We start from the raw sequence: 19,876 nt of genomic DNA, 5'->3' as shown, positions 1-19,876 counted from the left end.
TTCATGTCTTTCTCCTTCCTCGTTCCACGCCATTTTAGGGCAAAAGAATCTCAATTTCATATCTGATGGCATGATGTGCCATATGCAACAACAACAACAACAGAACCACCAACAATCAAGTCGAAGCCCATGCGACACCCAAACAAATCTGCAAGCAAAATCGAAGCTCAAGATCGCTCAAGCGACATGCCACCAACGCCACCGTCATCAGCATCGTCATCGCAAGCGCAGCAATGCAAGTGTCAGCGCTACCAACAACGCTGCTGGCGGGCAGCCATAAGAGCCATACAGCAACAACAACAATCATGCAGCGTGCTGCTTGCCACAAAGGTTGCAGCTGAAGCAGAAGAAGAAAAAAATGTTTAATTTGAAATGCAAGCGAAATGAAAAAATCTCTATTATCGCTTGCTGCAACAGCAACAACAACAAATGTCGACGGTGACATTCGATGATAGAGTTGCAAGTAAGAAGTGTTGCTGTTGGCACGATGCAAGGTTTCTCTCCACGGGCCATGCAACAAAATGTATGCAATATCTACATACCATATATATTTATCGGCAGTATATAAATATATCTAGTATAGACATATATAGTATTTTTGTATGTACTTGTAGTTGTTGCTTGTAATATTTCTAATCTTTTGTTGCTGCTGTTGTTGTTATGGCTGTTGTGCCTGCCACCACCATACTTGGCAACAGTTGGTTGGGTGCGCGGCGCACGCGCAACACGCATTTGAGGTCATAACCCAATTCCTTTTGGCTGTCGCCAACAGCAGCAGCAGCGCTCACAATAATATATACATTGAGTGGAGGATGTCACCAGCAAAATCACTACAAACAACAATAAAATATTTAGTAGCAGTTGGCCTCAGCTGCCTCAGCCGTTATAGCTGCATTATCCATACACTGTTTTCCATTTCCACACTCGGCCAATCGGCATTTATCCCAGCCATTCAAGCAACAAGCATCCATCCATCCGTCGCGATCGCCGATCGACAGCGTGTTTCGTTACTGATGGCGGCATCGGCGCTGGGGCAACAACAAGCGCGATAGCATTGAAAGCGCATCAGCGGAGTTTTCCAATTTCCAATTGGCAATTTTCGTAGACACTGATGTCAGTGTCATCACCATTTCCACAATCATTGCATTAACATCAGCCGCATTTGGCAGCCGCTTGCCGCTTGCAACTTGCAACATTTGATGCCACCAACGCCGCTTGTCTTGTTTGGTTCGTTTTTCGGTGGGCTTTCCCCTTGACCATTTGAGTTAATGCCATCGCCACTTTATTATTCTAAAGAGTTGACGAGCTTTTTCTGGTTGTTTTTGCTATCTTAGCCTTTAATGGTGACATATTTTCGCTTAGTGTCCAGTTTCAAACGTAAAAACTCGTTATTAGTGTTTTTTTTTTTATGAAATATGGTTTTCCCTTGTTAATGTTTTAGTCAGCTTCTTTATCATATTCATCATTATGTTTTACTTCAATTTTGTTTATTCGAAAATTATTTTCTTTAATTCAATGAAATCTATTTACTTTTTATAATTTTTCTATCTTGAATTGTAAAAATAAAAACAAACTGCGTTAATTATTCTAGCGTGTCTTGTGAGTTTTATTATTTATATTTTTAAACAATAAGACTTCTTCAAGTTTCTTCAGATTTCATGATTTTTTCATCTAATAATTTAATGTTTTAGAACTAGATACTAGTATAGCACTATTACGGTGTTCCTAAAGGTATAACATGTTCCAAAAGAAAAGCTGTCAAATCAACTGTAAAATTAGACATTGAAGTCAAATGCCAATTTATGGTTTGAAGGCTCTCACAAATTAGCATGTAAACTTAAATGAAGTAATATCGTGGATATTTACTATTTCCAAACGTTCGTCCTACTGGGCTACCTTACGGAACAACTCGTTTTCTTCATCGATAAAGCACATCCCTGGGTTTAAGTGTATATAAACGAGTAAATTCAATAATTGGAGTATCTTAATATTAGATGATGAGTAGATGCCACCAGGCTCACTGATCCTTACAGAAATGTATTAAAACGATTCGAGAGTCAACGAAAATAAGTTTTTACAGGTTTTACGGTTTTCTTCGCCGAGCATTGTGGGTTGTTAAGTGGATCAAAATTAATTAACATCTCTACAGGGATAGCAGTATTTAAAATATCAAGGTCAAGACAGATGTTTGGTTTTTTTCTGATATTCTTTTTATTTTGCATTTTTTTAATTGATCCCATCCTTATCAATGCTTTCTCTTTCAATATCTATAGCGCCTACATTCAGAACGTCGCAATCTGGAAGTTTCTTTAGTTCTAGTTCTAAAATATTATATAGTCCTTACGAATGATTTTTTGGAACTCAAGTATCCCAATAGGTCATTCTGCGGCTACATTTTGGCTTGATTTAATGACTTGTATGTTTGCGGTCATTGTCCTGCTGGTATATAACGTTATCTGCCGCCTGGTCATCATGACCAGCTCACTAAACCACTATTTTCCTATTTTTTTATCGCTCTTTGGATTGTGGCCTTGATCATAGAATATTGTTCTGCAATTTTGTCTTACCATTGTTCAATTTAATGATCCTGAAGAATCAATAATACTGTAATATACAATAAATTTTTAAATTTAAAGTAGCATTAAAATCGATATTTTCCGTCCTTAACCTTCCCAATGTTCATACCGTCGTGGAGGAATTAAATTTCAAGTTTAAAGTAGTAAAATCTATAAGAACAAAAGGCGAGTTTGGGAATATAGAAAATATAGAATTGGTTCATATATATATAGAGAGAGAGAGATTAAAAAGAGCATATTCTAGCCTAATCTTATAAACCCGTTAAAATGGGAGGTTAGAATGCTTGAGACTCGCAATCTAATTATTTTCTTCGTTGTCTTTGAATACTGTTGAAAATGTATGCTTAAGAAGTCCAAAATGATACGTGTAGTTTCTCTACACCACCCTTCCAGTCCACCTTTAACTAGAATAAAAAATACTTTATCCAGTACTGAGCCACTATCGATATTTTATGGAGTTAAACTTCTATTTATAATTTTTATGAGTACTCCTGTGAAGGTCTTTATAAAAATCTAAAACTAAATGTTATTAAATACATTTTATTTCCTGTTCGGACAAGAAGTTCCCATTTGTTATTGATAATTCGAAAAAAACACATATTCTAGTATTTTTAAATCAAAAAGTTTTTGAAAAGTGTAAAAAAATATTTTTAAATTACAAAATATTGGACAAGAATTGGCATTGGAACTGTGCATACGCATAGAATTTTGAACCAAAACACAAATAACCAAAGCGGTTTTTTCGATTCGAAATTTCTGTGCTGAAATTTTGGCGTAAAACTACTTAAAATCCGAAAATTCCACAATAGCAGCTTAAAACCACCAAACAATCAACTAATAAGAAGACAACAACAACAAACTGAAAGTCAGCAATAATTTATCATTACCAACAACAATTAAACAGCAAATACTTTGTGGCCAAAAAGTGTTAGCAGCAATAACGGGAATTCAGTAAATCAAAAGTTCTAACCGTTAACTGGAAGTATAACAAAACGCTAGCTGCACTTATTTGCACTCAGCTACAACAACAACAGCAGATCAACAACAACTGCATACGCTATAACAACAACTGCAGCAACCGTTACCGTAAGTAGCTGTTGTTAGAGCAGTACAATTTCATAACCTCAAATCCAAAAGCCAAGTGTCAGCCGAACACAATCAAGTCGCAAAAACAGCAATTATAATTTGTACGCTCCGTAACGTAAATACAAGAACAAGAAAACTATTTCAGCTCTACTACAACAACATTCGTCAAAATGTCCATAACACGTCAGACCGCCATCGAATCGGTGGCTGAGGAGGAGAAACAACATCCACGCTGGTACGATTGGGTCGAAAGGAATGCCGTGCCCAAGCGTTTCGACTTTCCGCGACCCAAACGAGAGGTGACGCGCTGGCAGAAGCGCGGTCCGATGACGCGTCGTGATTGGGTGCGTTTCTACCGCTGGGCGGCAAAGAATGCCACGCCACGTGAAATACCACCACCACATTGCCCCGAGCAGCCACCTTCCAAGGCCGAAGAGGGCAAGAAAAAGAAAAAGGAGAAGAAAAAGAAAACTTACACACTCGCTGAACTGCTCGAGCATGCGGCACAGATCAGTGAACCGCGCGACCCACGTGAGAAATACGTTTTCCCACCACCGCCAGACTATCCGTACGCTCCGAAAATCTCGCTCAAGGAGCCAGCCAAAAAAGATCCAGGACGACCATTTCAGCCGATCAAAGTGCCCAAGTGGTTTTATCATCTCGAGAACGAGACCGAGTTTTGGTCGACGCTGCGGTTTCCGATCTTCCGTCCAGCGCTCAACTATAAACCGACCGCGAATATGCTCCGACTGGCGTTGCCGCGCATGGTGCCGCCGCTACGGCAACATTGTCCGATACCCGAGCCGCCGATTGAGTACGTGGCGCCCCGCCGACGCATGACCTATCGGCAATGGCGCGAGCATCTGAGACGACTGGAGTATCTCGCAAAGCCGGCAGCGCGGCCGTACTATGTAGAAATGTATGATTACGTGTACTAGTGTCGTGGGCAAAGTTAACGGTTATTAGTTTATAATCGAAAGATTAGTCGGTTATTTTATTATTATTTTAAAACGATTCTAGAGTGTTAAGTTGTGAAACAGTTAAAAAATAGTGCAAATGATATTACAGATGATAATTGGGGAGTTACATAATGGGTTATAACGCATGCTTACGGTATATTTGAAAGTGCTTTGAAAAGTGGCGACGTTGAAAGAAAGATACTTTCAAGCGCTGGCATTAATCCTTTGTTGAACAAAATGTACATATGATGTGTTGTGAAGGGCGGGGTTGGGCGTATCTCTTCCGAAGGCGTCGTTCGCTTTTTGGCGCGCAGAAACGCTGCGTGTGCGTAAATGGCAGCTTAGCTGAACACGCTTGTGCTGCTATTGTCAACCTTTTTTAGATCAAGTATACTCGAATGTAGTTTTCATATTCATGTATTTTTGGTACAAATTATATATATACACATATATTTCTATAAAAATTATTTCCTGTAAAAAATTCATCTGAAAAAATTATTACATTGAAAATATATTGAAGTATGGTTTCGAAAAAACTGTAAATTAAATCAAATTTTATGTTGTTGTCTCTCTAAATTGGTGGAGGGTTGCCACCTGCTTAAATATTTTAATTAGAAAAGCTTAATATGGACAGCTATCCACCATGATACAAAATAAAGTTGTTTTATACAAGCTTTCTATAGAATATCGTCTTAAGCAGGGTTGGCGTAATATTAAAGGGAGATCCAAGTAGAGGTGCTTTTTTCAATAGCCTGTTTTTGATAGATCACGCGTGAGTCGTGTCAAACTGGCATGTTATTTTCCTTCAGTATTGTTTGGTATTTCATCATGGAAAGACTTACGCCTGAATAACGTTTACAAATTGTTCAACTTTATTACGAAAATTCGTGTGCTGTAAAGAATGTGTTTCTCGCCATTCGCTCAACTTATAGTCAGCATAATCGGCCTACTGAGCGTACTTCACCATCACCCATCTTGAGGCCCAAGAACTCGACCTTCCCAAGAGACATCGCTTCGCATTATGGGCACTTGAAAAGTTAGTGAGCAGATATTTTCACGTTTTAGGCCGGTCGATTGGCCACCAAGATCTTGTGATATCTCACAGTTAGACTTTCTTGTGGGGGATATGTCTATAAGTCTAAAGTCTCCGCTTCTATTCAGGATTTGGAGCAAAACATCACGCGTGTCATTTGCCAGTTACCATTGAAAATGCTCGAACGAATCATCTAAAATTATATTTCACTGTAAATGAGGGGTTTCTGTGAAGTTTAATCCCGCTAGCGTCCAAATGTATTCCCAAAATGATAGTGATTCGATTTGGCTCTTTGTCGTAAACATACATATATGTACATATTTTTACCAAGAAGAGGTACCAAATACTGTTGAAATTTATAAAACGTCTAACCAGTCAGAAAAGCCGGTCTTTAATCTATATTAAAACCAATTTTGAGGCTTGAGAGGTCTTTAGAGTCATCTATGGTAAAGTAGAAAAAAGTTTAGAAATAAAGCTGAGAATTAATTCTGCAATCTTTTTTGTCCCTAACCAAACTTTTAGATTAGTTTATGATCAAACCGCACTACCATGAACGCAATTTGCCTGCTCTGAGATGTCCTCCTACTTTTACTGACAGCTTTTCATTATTTCTTACAGAAGGAAATTATGTGAAAGTAACGTTAAAAATTCAGAGTTCTTAAGTGATACTTGCAGATTTTTAGGTTAGCCTTTTCAAAACAAAGTTTTTGTACTCCTTAATGAGAGCTTGAGAGAAAAAGGCTTATTTTGGATGTACATAGTATGTCACATTATTTTCACACAAATTTCTCGAAAAATAATAAAGTGGTAAAATGGGAGTGGAGAAATCCAACTGTTCAGTGCAAACGTTGAACCCATGCATGGCATTATTTGCATTTTAGTCAGCTTACAACAACAACTACAGCAACAACAAGACCTGAAAGAGTTAATACAACAATAATAGCAATCAATAAGTTTTAAGATATGCTGTTATGTGAATTTTGTTGTTTCTTTCCCTCAAATGCAAGTGTCTCCATTGCAAGTAGGCGCACCACCGAACGCGACAATCGAATTGAATTTATTTCGAAGTATTTTGTAACCGTAATATTGATAAAACTTATGACAATGCCGCTACCGAAATGAAATTGTTGCAACTTTTTAGCAAAAAAAGACAAATAAATAAAATATATATTTTGGTGTGGCATACGCCACAGTGCCTCGAATAGTAAGTTGAACTCTGAACGCGCTCGGCTTGCCACACGGCCACGATGCGGCAAAGACAGCGCTCAACAGTAGCGACAATCAAACGGGAAACGCGACTAACAAACACTCGCACAAAGCGCTACAGACAATCGTCAAACTGTCAGTCAGTCAACCAACCAGCCATCCAAGTGGCCAAATGGCCTAGTCTGTCATTCGAGCGGCGAGGCGACAGCAATAAATACTCGTAAAATCAAATGTCGTTGCGGCGCATCGTCGTTGCTTTTCTTATTTTACTGTTGCCATTTGCATTTAATATTATATTATATTCGTATTTGTTGTTGTTATATTTTCTTTATATTGCTTGTGTATTTCACTTGCTTTGCGAATGGCAAAAATCGAATTGTGGTAGGCTAGGGAAACTTTCAGCTAAACTTTTTCAACACACACACAAACTAGGCTTGATAATAAAATGTAGAACCAACAATTTACCTCGATAAGGATAACCAAAGCAAGCGTACAAAATGCATAAATTTATTTCTGCCTTGCATGTGTGTTTGAGGCCTGTCTTTTATTGTTAGATTCGTTCATCGTGCATTTCTTCTGCAAGTGTTTATGTGTGTGTGTGTTTGCCTGGTATTTGGGGCATTGCATTTGCATTTTGAATTGCAGAAGACACGAATAATCAATTTATTTCGGCTAAGAATTTATTTATATCTGTCTGTATGCATGTATGTATGTGCGATTCGGCTAACGGCAATAAACGTACGAATTACAATATGACACGAGCATTAAAACGAATTTGTTGTTGCAATAATTATCACAAACAAATCAAATATGTTTAACCTCCTCAATATTTCTTTAAAGAATTTAATATTAATCAAATATTTCATTGGCAATAAATTGCTTAGACTTTATTGTTCCTTGCTACACTCTTTGATAGCAGTAAAATAAACAAGTAAGGAAAGCTTAAGTTCGGGTGCAACCGAACATTTTATACTCTCGCAATTTATTGCTATATTTTAATTAAGATAATACACAATTTGACCCATATATTCGGCATAAAGTCCAATAGAATAACGAAAATCCTCATATATTTCACATACTAACCGATTTATAAGCTATTAAGCCCATCGTAGTTTTGATCCCATAATTAGAAAAAGATTTCGTCTGAATTAAATTAAGATATCTGAGAGATTTACCCATATTTTCGGTGAAAAATTACCATGGAGCACTGAGTTCTTATCCGGGGCATTCAAAAGTTAAAGTCCGATTTCGAAAATTTTTCACAAGTGATGCCACGGATCATATACAGTATTTGTGTAAAGTATTATTTCCTTATCTTCATTGGTTCCTTATGTATATATTATAAAGTGAAGGAATTAGATGGAATTCAAAATTGAGTTATTTGGGAAGTGGTCGTGGATGTGAACCGATGTCATCAATTTTTCACACGTGTCATCAGGGTGTCAAGAAAATTTTATGTACCGAATTTCATTGAAATCTGTCTAGTAGTTCCTGAGATATGGTTTTTGACCCATAAGTGGACGATTCCACGCCCATTTTCCATTTTATAAAAAATCTGAGTGCAGCTTCTTTCTGCTCTTTCTCCTGTAAAATTTAGTGTTTCTGACGTTTTTCGTTAGTGAGTTAAATCATTTTTAGTAATTTTCAACCTAACCTTTGTATGGGAGGTGGACGTGGTTATTATCCGATTTCAACTATTTTCATGGTGTATGGTGGGATACCTAAGGGAACGGACTGCAGAAGGTTTGGTTTATATAGCTTTATTGGTTTGCGAGATATATACAAAAAACCTATTTGGGGGCGGAGCCACGCCCACTTCCCCAAAAAATTATTTCCAAATTTGACCCTTACTAGGACGATTCTTTGTACCAAATTTTACTTTTATAACTTTATTTATGGCTTAGTTATGACACTTTTCAAACCTCCTTCTATCTTCCAAAATAGATATTTCCTGAAGAGCGTTATAGAGTCGTTATCCTTATTCGACCTTTTCGAGTTTATTTAAGATACAAAATAATAAAAAAGAATTAAGAATTTTCAAGGAATGAGGGACACATTAATATGGGTTATAAAGAATAAGCCAACTTCAACCATACCTATACCTATTGTCTTGATCCTAGAATATAAGTCCGAAATAAGTGAAAGAAACGAATTTTCTGATTCCGATTTAAGTAAAAAGTTATAGAAAATTAGAAAGCTGAATGGCAAGAGTCCACTGAGAATGAAATTCGAGCTTTATTGCGATGGGTAGCAGAAGGTAGATATGCTCCCAACCTGGATCATAGCCTATAGGCTTTATTGACCATTTATTATACTTATAGCCATCAAAATTAAATCGACTGCATTGACAACTGATTTCCGCTAAAGGTTATTCAAGTTAGTAGTAAGTGTGTTATAGACTTATAGTAGACTTTCAAATTATATAAAATATGAAGGAGAATTTCAGAATACAAACGATGTGTTACATTCTTAATGTTCTATATAGTCTTAATGTCCCCTATATGCGTCATAAGGCCAGTATTGGCCTTTAACACAAAGGAGAAAAGTGAATGTTGAATTTCGTAATGCAAAATTCTTTTTTTTTAAAGCAGAATAGTTAAAACCATTATTCAGTACGGTACAAAAAATGTAATCTTATAAAAAATTTAATGGATCATATCAATTTGCAGCTTAAGTAAATTATTACACAAAAGTTGTGCGCAAAACAACAACAACATAATAGTAAGGATGCCAAAGATTAAGAGAGAAGCAACCAAAATCACACACACACACACACATAAACAATACGCGCAACCTCCACCGTGTCATCTCTTCCCGAACACAGCGGCAGCTGAACGTCTTGCAGCCGCTCGCCAGCTCGCCGTACGGAGGGGAGGCGAAACAAAAACGCTCACAAAGATGACGTTGCAATGCAATTGTTTGCTGGTGGCAATTGCATTTTTTAATCCGCTTCAGCATTTCAGATATGAAAAGCGTAAAAAATGTGCGTCATTGCGACGAAGCGTTTAAGTAATGAGTGTAAGAAAAGACATTTCTCGCATAAAACTCACGCATTTGATGCGTCCTTATTGACTTACGAACATATGTTAATACATATGTGATAGTGTTTCTATTCAGCATCCATCAAATTAGAAGTTCAATGAGTTGATTGATGCTTAAAAGCCGATTAGAGTGGTAATTCACTTATGTTTTTTGCTGTTCCATCAGTATGAAATTTAGACGCGTAGTAAGATGGCTTCTTCTTGAATAAATATTCGACGTAAATGGTAAAGAATTGACAAAAAGATGAGATCTATAAAGAATATAAACTATGTAGACTGACTGTCTCGACCCGAATAGTTAGTTCGATCGATTAATAGGAAGCGGTCTGCAAAAGAACGCTCACTGAAATAAGAAATTGCACGTAAAACAACAACACAAAGTCTCTACAACTATCGACTCGGTGAATATACGCAACAAACTTACGCATTAGACTAGGTTCTCTGATGAAACTCTAAGAAGGATTTCTAAAGATTTTTGTGAAGCTAGAAATCAACTATAGTTGGATATCATATATCGACTACGCCATCACATATTTGCTTAGGCCTTTTATTTCTATAAACGTTAATTCCCCGGATGCCTGACGGCGAGGGATTGGGGCATGTTCTAAAGAACCCAGATTTTCTAAATTCTCTAAACATAGTGGAAGAAGTAGAGACAGCTACAACTATAAAGAAGATCTATTCTTCACTATTAATATGAACTAGACTCTAAGGAGGAATTTGTAATTGCGGGAAGGTTTTATTGGAGATGAAGTTCTTTGTGTCTTTTAAAATTAGAACTAATATAATTTCTCAAAAATGTTCGAAGAGACTCAACAAAGCTTCGTGGTCTGAGTTGAGCTTCGTTTAACCTTTAACAGTGGAGGTTACACGGTTTTATCTGCCATTAGAGGTGAAAGCCAACAGTTGCGGGTCGATTCATTTTAACTTCCATATTTAGATTTCCCCTCAGACAGAATTATAAATCCATAACTTGACGATGTTTGTCACTAAATCAGCTCACTTGCTAGCAAGATTAATGGTATTGGTGGAAATGAGCGCCACTTTAGGATACGCCACTTTTTTGTTTACGGATCTTCTGATCTTTTACGCATTCACCGTGTACAAACCGTTAACTCAGCCGTACGTATGTATACGATTAGATGGCGAATAATTAGTGCAGCTCCCAGCTTCGTGTTGAATCGAGTTCACACAGCGCCGACGCCTTAAATCGTGTCGCATTTTATAACATATAATTAATGAATTAAAAATTAATTGCGCCGACTAACACAAGTTTTAATGAGCATAAATTAATTTATCTCAGCAGTAGCAGCTGTCGCTAATGATCGTATGAATGCGCGAGTTAGTGCAGGAGAATCGTCAAACTCGACATTTGTCATGTCACATGCGATGATTTGAAGTCATAAAGCACTAACTCACTTAATGACACACACAGGCACACACACACCCATTGCGGGGCACATAAATGACATGAGCTGGTGAAAAGTCACTCGGGCATGCCAAAGCCAACGGCAAATCTGGTGGCGCACACGCAAGCATGTGCAACAGTGTGGCAAGCTAACTGATTTCGTTGATGGGCTAACGAACCGCGGCACAGGCGAGACGAATGGCTGACTAACGCTTTGAAGAGCAGAGCAGATGTGCACGTGAAGTGCCAGAAGTCGCTGCGGCTGCTTGTGGACGCTGCTGGACGGGCGAAGAGAGCGACAATGACAACATGAATGACATAAAGAGCCCGCTGGAAGATAGCTTCGCCTTGTCAGCGCTGCTTACTTTTGTTACTATTTCTTGTTGTTGTTGGTTCGGAACCATGACTTGGTCAATGAGTTGCACGCTGCGGCAGAACTTACCTATTGTTGTTGTTGTGGTTCTTTTGATTTTTTCTACTCGATGTGCATGTCGATGATGAGTTTGCACTTGCACTTGCACTTGACTTCTGGGAAGGTTGCATACATGAATGAATGACTGCTTGACTGGGCGACTGGCGACGGCTGCATCAGGCCTTAGACGAGCTGTTCTAAGCTTCGTCTACAGCTACTCGCTACTCGCACTTGTCTTGGTCCACTTGCGTTTACGTGCGCTCCAACGAATGGTCGCAAAGTGCTTAAAGGTTTAACTGTTGCCGAGCACCGGTAGCTTGGGACGCGGTGAGGGGTCTACCACGTACGGACGCGTTGCACTCGCATGCGCAAAGTTGTTGTATTTATATAATTTTTACAGTTAACTTGCAATTACACATTTGCTGACTGTGCAAAGGTATATCATTCCATGTGTGTGATAGTATGTGTTTAGTCGTATAAGAAATTGTGAAAAATGGGGGGAAAATTGAAAAACACTTGAAATGCAGTAGTCACTCTCAGTGGGTTGGCGCACAGTTGAACGTTGAACCACAACTTCCGCGGTGCAAACAACAGTAATTTTTACAACCAGTAGCTCATCGGCTGGGAAGTTGCCAGCACATATTTTTTATGGCTATTTGAATATGTAAAATTGATGAAAGCCGTTAAAAGTCAATAATGTGTTCACCGATCTGTCTACATATGTATATGTATTTTTATGATCGCATGTGTGAGTCAAGTAGGGAAAGTAGACAGCAAGCTTGGTTGTCAGACCCCTTCAAAAGAAACATTTAAAATTTGTCCTAAAAATAAGTTGTTTTTTCGTTGAAGCTATCTCTGACAGTATTTATAAAACTTATGTGCTTTTTGGAAGCTTTTAGGCTTAAACTAGTGTCCCAATACAAACTTATATCAAGGTAGTGTATATCTGGATATCATACACGACTTAGGCCTTTAAGAGCTTTTAAACATTTTAGAATAGCATACACTTCATCAAACCAACCATACCATAACAGAACAACACCAAAGATTGTTAGTTATTCCAAACAATTATATATACATATATATTTGGCGTAGGAACCGCCTACGCGATTATAGCCGAATCCACCAGAGCGCGCCATTCATTTCTCCTTCTTGCTTTCTGGCGCCAACTGGAAACACCAAGTGAAGCCGCGTTACTTTCCACTTGGTCTCTCCAACGGAGTGGAGATCGTCCTCTTCCGCGGCTTCCTCCAACGGGTACTGCATCGAACACTTTCAGAGTTGGAGTGTATTCGTCCATTCGGAAAACATGACCAAGCCAGCGAAGCGGTATTCGCCGTTGCCAATGTTCAGAGAACCATAAATCTTCGGATGTCAGTCATCGTCCACGCTTCTGCGCCATACATCAGGATGGGATTAATGAGCGACTTCTAGAGTTTAGTTTTTGTTCGTCGAGAAAGGACTTTACTTTTCAATTGCCCTACTCAGTCCAAAGTAGCACCTGTTGGCAAGAGTGATTCTGCGCTGGATTTCGAGGCTGACATTGTTGGTGTTGTTAACGCTGGTTCCCAAACAATTGAAAGTTCACATTAAATATACGTTAAATCGAACAGTTATGTTATGAACCAGTCGGTTCTTTAAGGAGTTCATCCAAAATTTCGACATTCGGGTCATTCTTAACCCCACTATAGACCAGTTTTGTTTTGTCCTAATGTTATCTTTGTATTGCTTCGCCAAATACCAGGTATCAGCTGCTTCGGATTTAATATCGTTTCTTCTTTTCTTCATTCTACTAGAAGTCTGCTCCATATGCGCGCTTAAACACAAACATATAATTTACATGTAGTCTTCATCTTTTTTGTACTCTTCGTCCTTTTTATACGCTACCGCGTGTCCTTCGAAAATGAGATTAATTGCTTTCAACGAACGAAAAATTGTAATTATAATTTTTATAATGTGTATCCCCGCATTCAATGGTCACGCGCAAAATTAGCTATTATTTGGTTTACTAAATTTTTCCGGCAGTTTTTCCGCCATTGGCGCCTATCAATATTTAATTGCCGCTTCGTACGGTAATTATTCATTTTTTATACCTTGTTGTTTTTTAAGGTAGAACAGACCTACCCACTTACATACATACATATGTAGTCCAACAACTCGGACGCCATGTGGTTTTCACTTTTCCGCTATAATTATTACAAACATCTTGTGCATTGAAACAATTGTCGCAATTAAAAAGTGAACTTCGAACAATTTAATCCACAAAAAACTTGAACCCTAAGCCATATTGCTTCTCCCTCCTCAACTGTTACCAGCTACAATCGTACTGTTTGCTCTGTAATTGTCAGTTTTATCGCCGCCTACTCTTGATTATACTTTTGATCTATATTTCAATACAACCCTGTTGGCACCCATATCTCACCAGATGTTTTTGGTGTAATATTTTATAGCTTGTGGGTGCTCCACATCTCCCAATTATGTATATGCATTAATGATACTGATTGCTCTTATTTATTATTTATTTTTCTCTCATTCTCTATCTTTTCAGCGCTCTTTGGGGACTATGGCAACATTGGACGCATTCGTCGTCGCCATCATCCGCGTGGCACAAAGCGTGGTCGTCCACGTGGCAGTACAAGGCGTGGCGGCGGTAATGGCACCATGGGACGTTCTCTCTCATCGCCCGGTAATGCGAATGTAACAACTCCCGGCACGCCAGGTGGAGAAGGTAGGTTATGGTCATTAAGAAAATAAAAATCCTTTTTTTATTGATATCAAAACAAATGGTACCAAATCCGCCCCGATAATCAGAAAACATACTAAATATCATACAGATTAATCTTAAAAACTGAATCTAGAATAAGATTAAACGTGATTGAAACAAAATATGGAACGACGGTCAAATTAATTGGTCTCAATTATTTTTCTGTTAGACCTCTTTACTGTTTCTCCAGTATTTATAAATGTTAATCGTTTTAGGTTTTATCATAACATGAAACGAAACTGTTTGGTTCCTGAAATGCACTCATAGACACGATGTGAAGTCCCATTAAATTTCGTTCAACCTTTGAACGAGGTTGGCTGTGAACTGTTGTTTTAAACATGTTATGTTGGTTCGGGCCATTCTTAGAGATTATTTGTAAAGTATATTTTTGGTTTAGTTTCAGACGAATTGATAGTAAGCAAGAACTTTCGTTATACGTCTTAGCAAAACTTAGGTTGGAAAGCTAGTAGCAGTCTGTGAATGATTGGAAAGATAGCGTAGCTAGTATGTAGAATATTATACATTTATATATACAGTTGATCTTCCCTAACTCGAATCACCATAATCCACAAAAAAACTTCGAGTTAAGGAAAGTAATTTGTATGAAATTTCACTTATATTGCCAACTCAACTGTTCGAGTTATTGAACGCTATAATAAGCGCTCACCACTTCAAGCTAATCTCTCTGAAAATCACGTTTTACGCTGCACTTATCTTTTGGCACGCCCGAAATTCATTACCCTGCCTGTTTCTTAGGATATTGAAATATATTTTTTGTGGTTTTTTTTACAAAATTCTTTAATGCTCTCTTGCTACTGCCACTTCCGTTATATAATTTAATCCTTAGTTCCCTTTGCTTTGACTCACGTGGTTTCGTTCCAACGCTTCCGTTGCTCCTTTGCATGCCCGCTTCACCGTACTCTGGTTGCACTTAAGTACGCGCATAAGTGGCACTTAAGTTAATGAGTCACACTCAAACACTCGGCGATGAAGGGTATAAAGAATACTGCTGTCAAAAAAATGAAATGTTTAATAGACTGTAATAAGTGTGAGTATTGAATGAATTTGGAGAGACAGTGGTTAAATAACAAGTTAGAGGTGGGTGGGTGGCTCAATACGTGACATATTTTACAGTTTTTTTGTGTGCTCACACTTACAGAATATATGATATGTTTTTGTGGTATATTATTACAATCTGATGACTACCCTCTCCCTTATCGTACAAAGTCAAAACAAATATTTTCATTTAGATTTGTGATATGCAATAATGAATAAGATTATATTAATGGTTTAATTGAAATGAATAAAGTTAAGGTTTCATTAATAAAAGTTGAGTTTAAAATTTCGCGAGAAGACTTTCCTTTAAGTGCCCAAGGGTCCATTCGTGGAGAGAAAAATTGTTATGAGCCAATTAGAATCCGACTTGCTTTTTAGACTTTAATTATTAATTTGTAAGATTCTTTGAAAATCTAAGTCGTTTATATCATAGTTAATTCATTGTTGAATCTGAGTTTTCGGACTTATCTCAGTTTTTGGATAATTGAATTATTATTTATACATTTCGATGCAGGTAGTATAAAACAAATTTGCAGTCTTATGGAAATAGTGTATAGATTAACTTTAATTAAATTGAATGACTCGAAATGAAATGAATTTAACAGACTTAAGACTTGTTGATTTTAATCGAATTAAATTTAGATAAGTTGAACTCATTTAATTGAATTACAATGAATTGAACATAATAAAGTGAGGCTATTTCAACTTAATTGATGGAATTGAACAGGATTTCACTAAATTAAATTTAGTTATATTGCATTTGGAAATTAAATTAAGGTCATATCAGAGTAATGAAATGAATTGAATTAAATAATTTAAATTCGATTGAATTAATTAAATAAAATTAAATTGAATAGAATTTAATACATTTGAACTGGATTAGAGTGAATAGGATAATAGAAGTAGTAGCGGAATTGAATCAGTTAGACTTCAGTATTGGATTTCAATTAAACAGATTTAGCTAAACTCAATTACAATATGTTTAAATTAACTTAATTGGTTTCAAATGAATTTCAATCGAAATCGACATAGACTGGAATAAAATAAAATGTATTTGTTTAATTGAAATATATTTCTTAAATATAGCATTAGTATTCAACTGACTTGGCTTGTGTCGGTATAAATTGTTTTCGATGTTGTTGTGTTAATTTTAAATTCATTAAGTTTATTTAGTGTGAAATGAAATCACTCATTTGAACTATTATACATTAGTTAAATTCAATAAATTTGAGTTGTATTAATCGATTCAAAGTAATTACAATTTTACTTAATTGAGTAGAATAAATTTAATAAAAATAATGGAACGAATATGAATTCATTACTTGTATATTTCATAATTTAGACCTATATAAATACTCAATTTTTGCTTCGAACCACGTTTAGCAAACACTATTTTTACCATATTTGACATGTATAACACTGCTGCAAAAGGGCACTTAGTGCCTTCACACACAGTGCCGACATTTACACTACTCCACTCGTAGTAGCACCGATTTTGTCAGTGTTTAACGTTTGACATGTGGCACATGTCACTGCTCGCCGTAGGGAATGCTATAAAGAAGCTAATTTCGTATGCAGACACACTCGTGGCCGCACTTCCGCTTTCTTCCACACGTGATTTGTCAACAACGCCAGTTGCCGGCGACATCATTAGCGGCGCTTTTGTCAAACACCCGTCGGCGTCCAGACGTAGTCCCCTATTTACATACGGCATGTCCGTACGCGCACCGTTTTCCTTGCTACCATTGAAATTATGCCGTGACGCAACCTGGATTAACTAGCAACAACAACAACGAATATCGATGATTTGATGTAATTTTTTGGTGGAAAAACCTTGAAATCAATGCCGCGTTGATTTCAGCGCCCATCCTGCAAGCAGCAGTGTCATACACATGGGTATAATTGCAGTCCTGCACGTAGCGCGTGGGGGAAAGCGCCGACAGCGCCGTTTAAAACATAAGCCGCTTAGTGCAATTAGCGTTGTTGTAAGCGCATTGTCGGCTCGTTGCTTTGTGGGACGTGCCACTGGGCCAATAGCGGAAATTAATATGAAATATTCAGTATTTGTGGAAGGGATTTCCATGCACGCACGCTTGCATAAGCGCAGCATAGCAAATCATTTGTTGCATAAGACTCATCGTTGTATTCGAAAATAGTGCAAAATTCTTTATTCAATAAATGTATTTCATAGTAAAATTTTTTTTTTTCCAAAATATGTTTCGTGACTAATACTCTTTACTCTCTTCCCCACAGATGCCGCACACTCAACATCGCTGACTAATTTAGGCGCTGGCGAGACCAGCTTCACCTCTACCGTGCCGACGCCGGTCAAACGCGGTCCTGGACGTCCGCGTCTCAAGACCGCCGGTCCAACGTATCAGGGTACACGCGGCACTCCCCGCACGCGCAAGCCCATCGGTCCACTGGTGGTGCCACTCGGTCACAGCCCTGGCGCAACGCCAATGACACGCAGTCCGGCCGTTAGTCGTGCACCAAGTCCCAGCTTTTCGGAGCGCAGCAGCTATAGTGCCACAGGTGTTGCGATTAGTACGTCACAGGCTAGTGGCAGCAGTGGCACAACTAACCGGGATGTTGGCAGCAGTTGAGCAACGGCTGTTAACTAGTTACAACTATACTAATAAGCAGTTAATTTAACAAACAATTAATTAATTTATTGACACACATACATACAGACACACATATACATTTAATTTTATTTTTACTTTTTATATTTTTTATAATTTCTATTTTTTGTTGATGCTTGAATTTCGCAACTATAGTGCTTTTATTAATTTAAGTCCAACAGTGTTCATTACGCATTATTCATTAATTAAGCAAAAGTGAAAACATGTATATATTACTGTATTAATAGTATTTTAAGCAACATTATTAAAAACTTAAGCGATTGTGTAACCTTCAAACTGATTTAAATGACTTCTTCTCGCAATTTTTTGCTATTATTCAAGAAATATTTTTATTTTGTTAAGCAGTGTATTTGCTTTTATGCTTTTTAAGCTAACTATGTTTCAACATACTCATATATTTTCTAATTATTGTATTTGTTTGTTTTCCTTCAAAAACAAAAATTAAATAAATTGGTAAAAATTAATATGTAATTTACCAAAAATACGCATTGTAACTCATATGACAATCTCAAACAACAGTTATTATATTGTTTTTTATCATATGTAGCATTTTTTCCTTTGTAGCATTGCTTTGAATACCATTTTTTTAGGTTATGTTATAATTATTTTTTATTTTCTATTAAAAAACTTAAGCAATTAGCAATATTTGATAAGCAGAAAAAGCGAAATAATGTACTCAGCCATAAATCAACTAACTATATACATATATACAGACATATACCACATTAAGATCGATTAACTTGCATTTGCGAAATATTATGTGTAAGGATAAAGAAAAAAATATTTTATAGACATAGAAAACTTTAAAGCATGCATTTTAAACACATCCATATATAACCAATGAAGAAATATTAATTTTCTGTTTTTTTAATATTAAGTAAATAAATAAAGAAATAAGTTACTCACCTTCATATAAATAAGGCTTGTTATTACTATATGATAGGAATGTTATATAAACAGAACACTTTTCTGAATTTTCGTTGTTCTTCTATTCGAAAATAATATCAAGAAAATGAATTTCTATATTGTCTTATGTTATAGTTTGATCCAGCTTTTGTGGTCTAGGAAGGAAATAGAACAAATATTTTTTCGAGAAATTCAAATATTTTGAATACACAGATATCGATCCTTTTTTAAAACATTCGAGTCTGCATAAACCGTATGGAGCAGGATTTTTATCTGGTCAAGTTGTGTCAACTCTTCAAAAATTCGAAACCTCGTCGGGATTGTATATGGATATGTAAGAGTTTAAACTGCTACGAACTATCACCGTTGGTTTCGATAAATGCTCCTAAATTGGCACTCCGAAAGCTAATTCCTACGGTCGCAAATTTTACATTACAGGCATCGACTCGCTGTTCTTTCTAGCTCTACTTAATTCGGTAATTAATATATCTAATCATTGAATCTGTTTCGATTGAGAAATATTCCGTTGAAATCATTGAAATAAAAAAAAATTTTGATCGAATTGAACTCACTAACCGACCAGAAAAAATACTTTCCGAGGCTCATAGATGTCGCTACTTCCGAAATCATTGAAACCACGAAATAGAAAAATTACGCCAAATCAATCCGTGGTGAGTTAGTTGCGGAAATTTATAAGAAATGTATCATTTGTCAGTTTTTATGGAAACAACTTGTGATGACGGACTAAATTATGTTTCAAATGAGTATTTTAGAGAAAAGAGAA

The 19,876-nt window shown here is 36.9% G+C and overlaps 2 protein-coding genes across 3 annotated transcripts in view; both read left to right on the top strand.

The window, feature by feature from the left end:
* LOC105213659 (chromatin-remodeling ATPase INO80) overlaps positions 1-19,101 on the top strand; it is a 57,763-nt gene extending 38,662 nt beyond the window's left edge. The window contains exons 15-16 of one of the 2 annotated variants that reach the window (XM_011186633.3): positions 14,270-14,449; positions 17,795-19,101. In XM_011186633.3, coding sequence (XP_011184935.1) covers positions 14,270-14,449; positions 17,795-18,147 — 533 coding nt within the window. In that variant the 3' untranslated portion in view covers positions 18,148-19,101. Of the gene's footprint in view, positions 1-38; positions 3,495-14,269; positions 14,450-17,794 lie in introns of those variants that run through there. The other variant, XM_011186634.3, reaches the window with a different exon arrangement.
* On the top strand, positions 3,204-5,174 carry Pdk1_3 (uncharacterized). Its single transcript, XM_011186635.3, has one exon. The coding sequence runs from the start codon at positions 3,833-3,835 to the stop codon at positions 4,598-4,600; it is 768 nt and encodes a 255-aa protein (XP_011184937.1). The 5' UTR covers positions 3,204-3,832; the 3' UTR covers positions 4,601-5,174.
* Positions 19,102-19,876: the final 775 nt, after the last annotated feature.

This window comes from Zeugodacus cucurbitae, chromosome 2 (assembly GCF_028554725.1).
Source record: "Zeugodacus cucurbitae isolate PBARC_wt_2022May chromosome 2, idZeuCucr1.2, whole genome shotgun sequence".
Taxonomy (NCBI): Eukaryota; Metazoa; Arthropoda; class Insecta; order Diptera; family Tephritidae; genus Zeugodacus; species Zeugodacus cucurbitae.
This window is presented reverse-complemented; position numbering and strand designations above follow the sequence as displayed.

What these genes read in the sequence shown, in the direction of transcription:
- Pdk1_3 (XM_011186635.3), top strand. Translation starts at nt 3,833, where the DNA reads ATGTCCATAACACGTCAGACCGCCATCGAATCGGTGGCTGAGGAGGAG.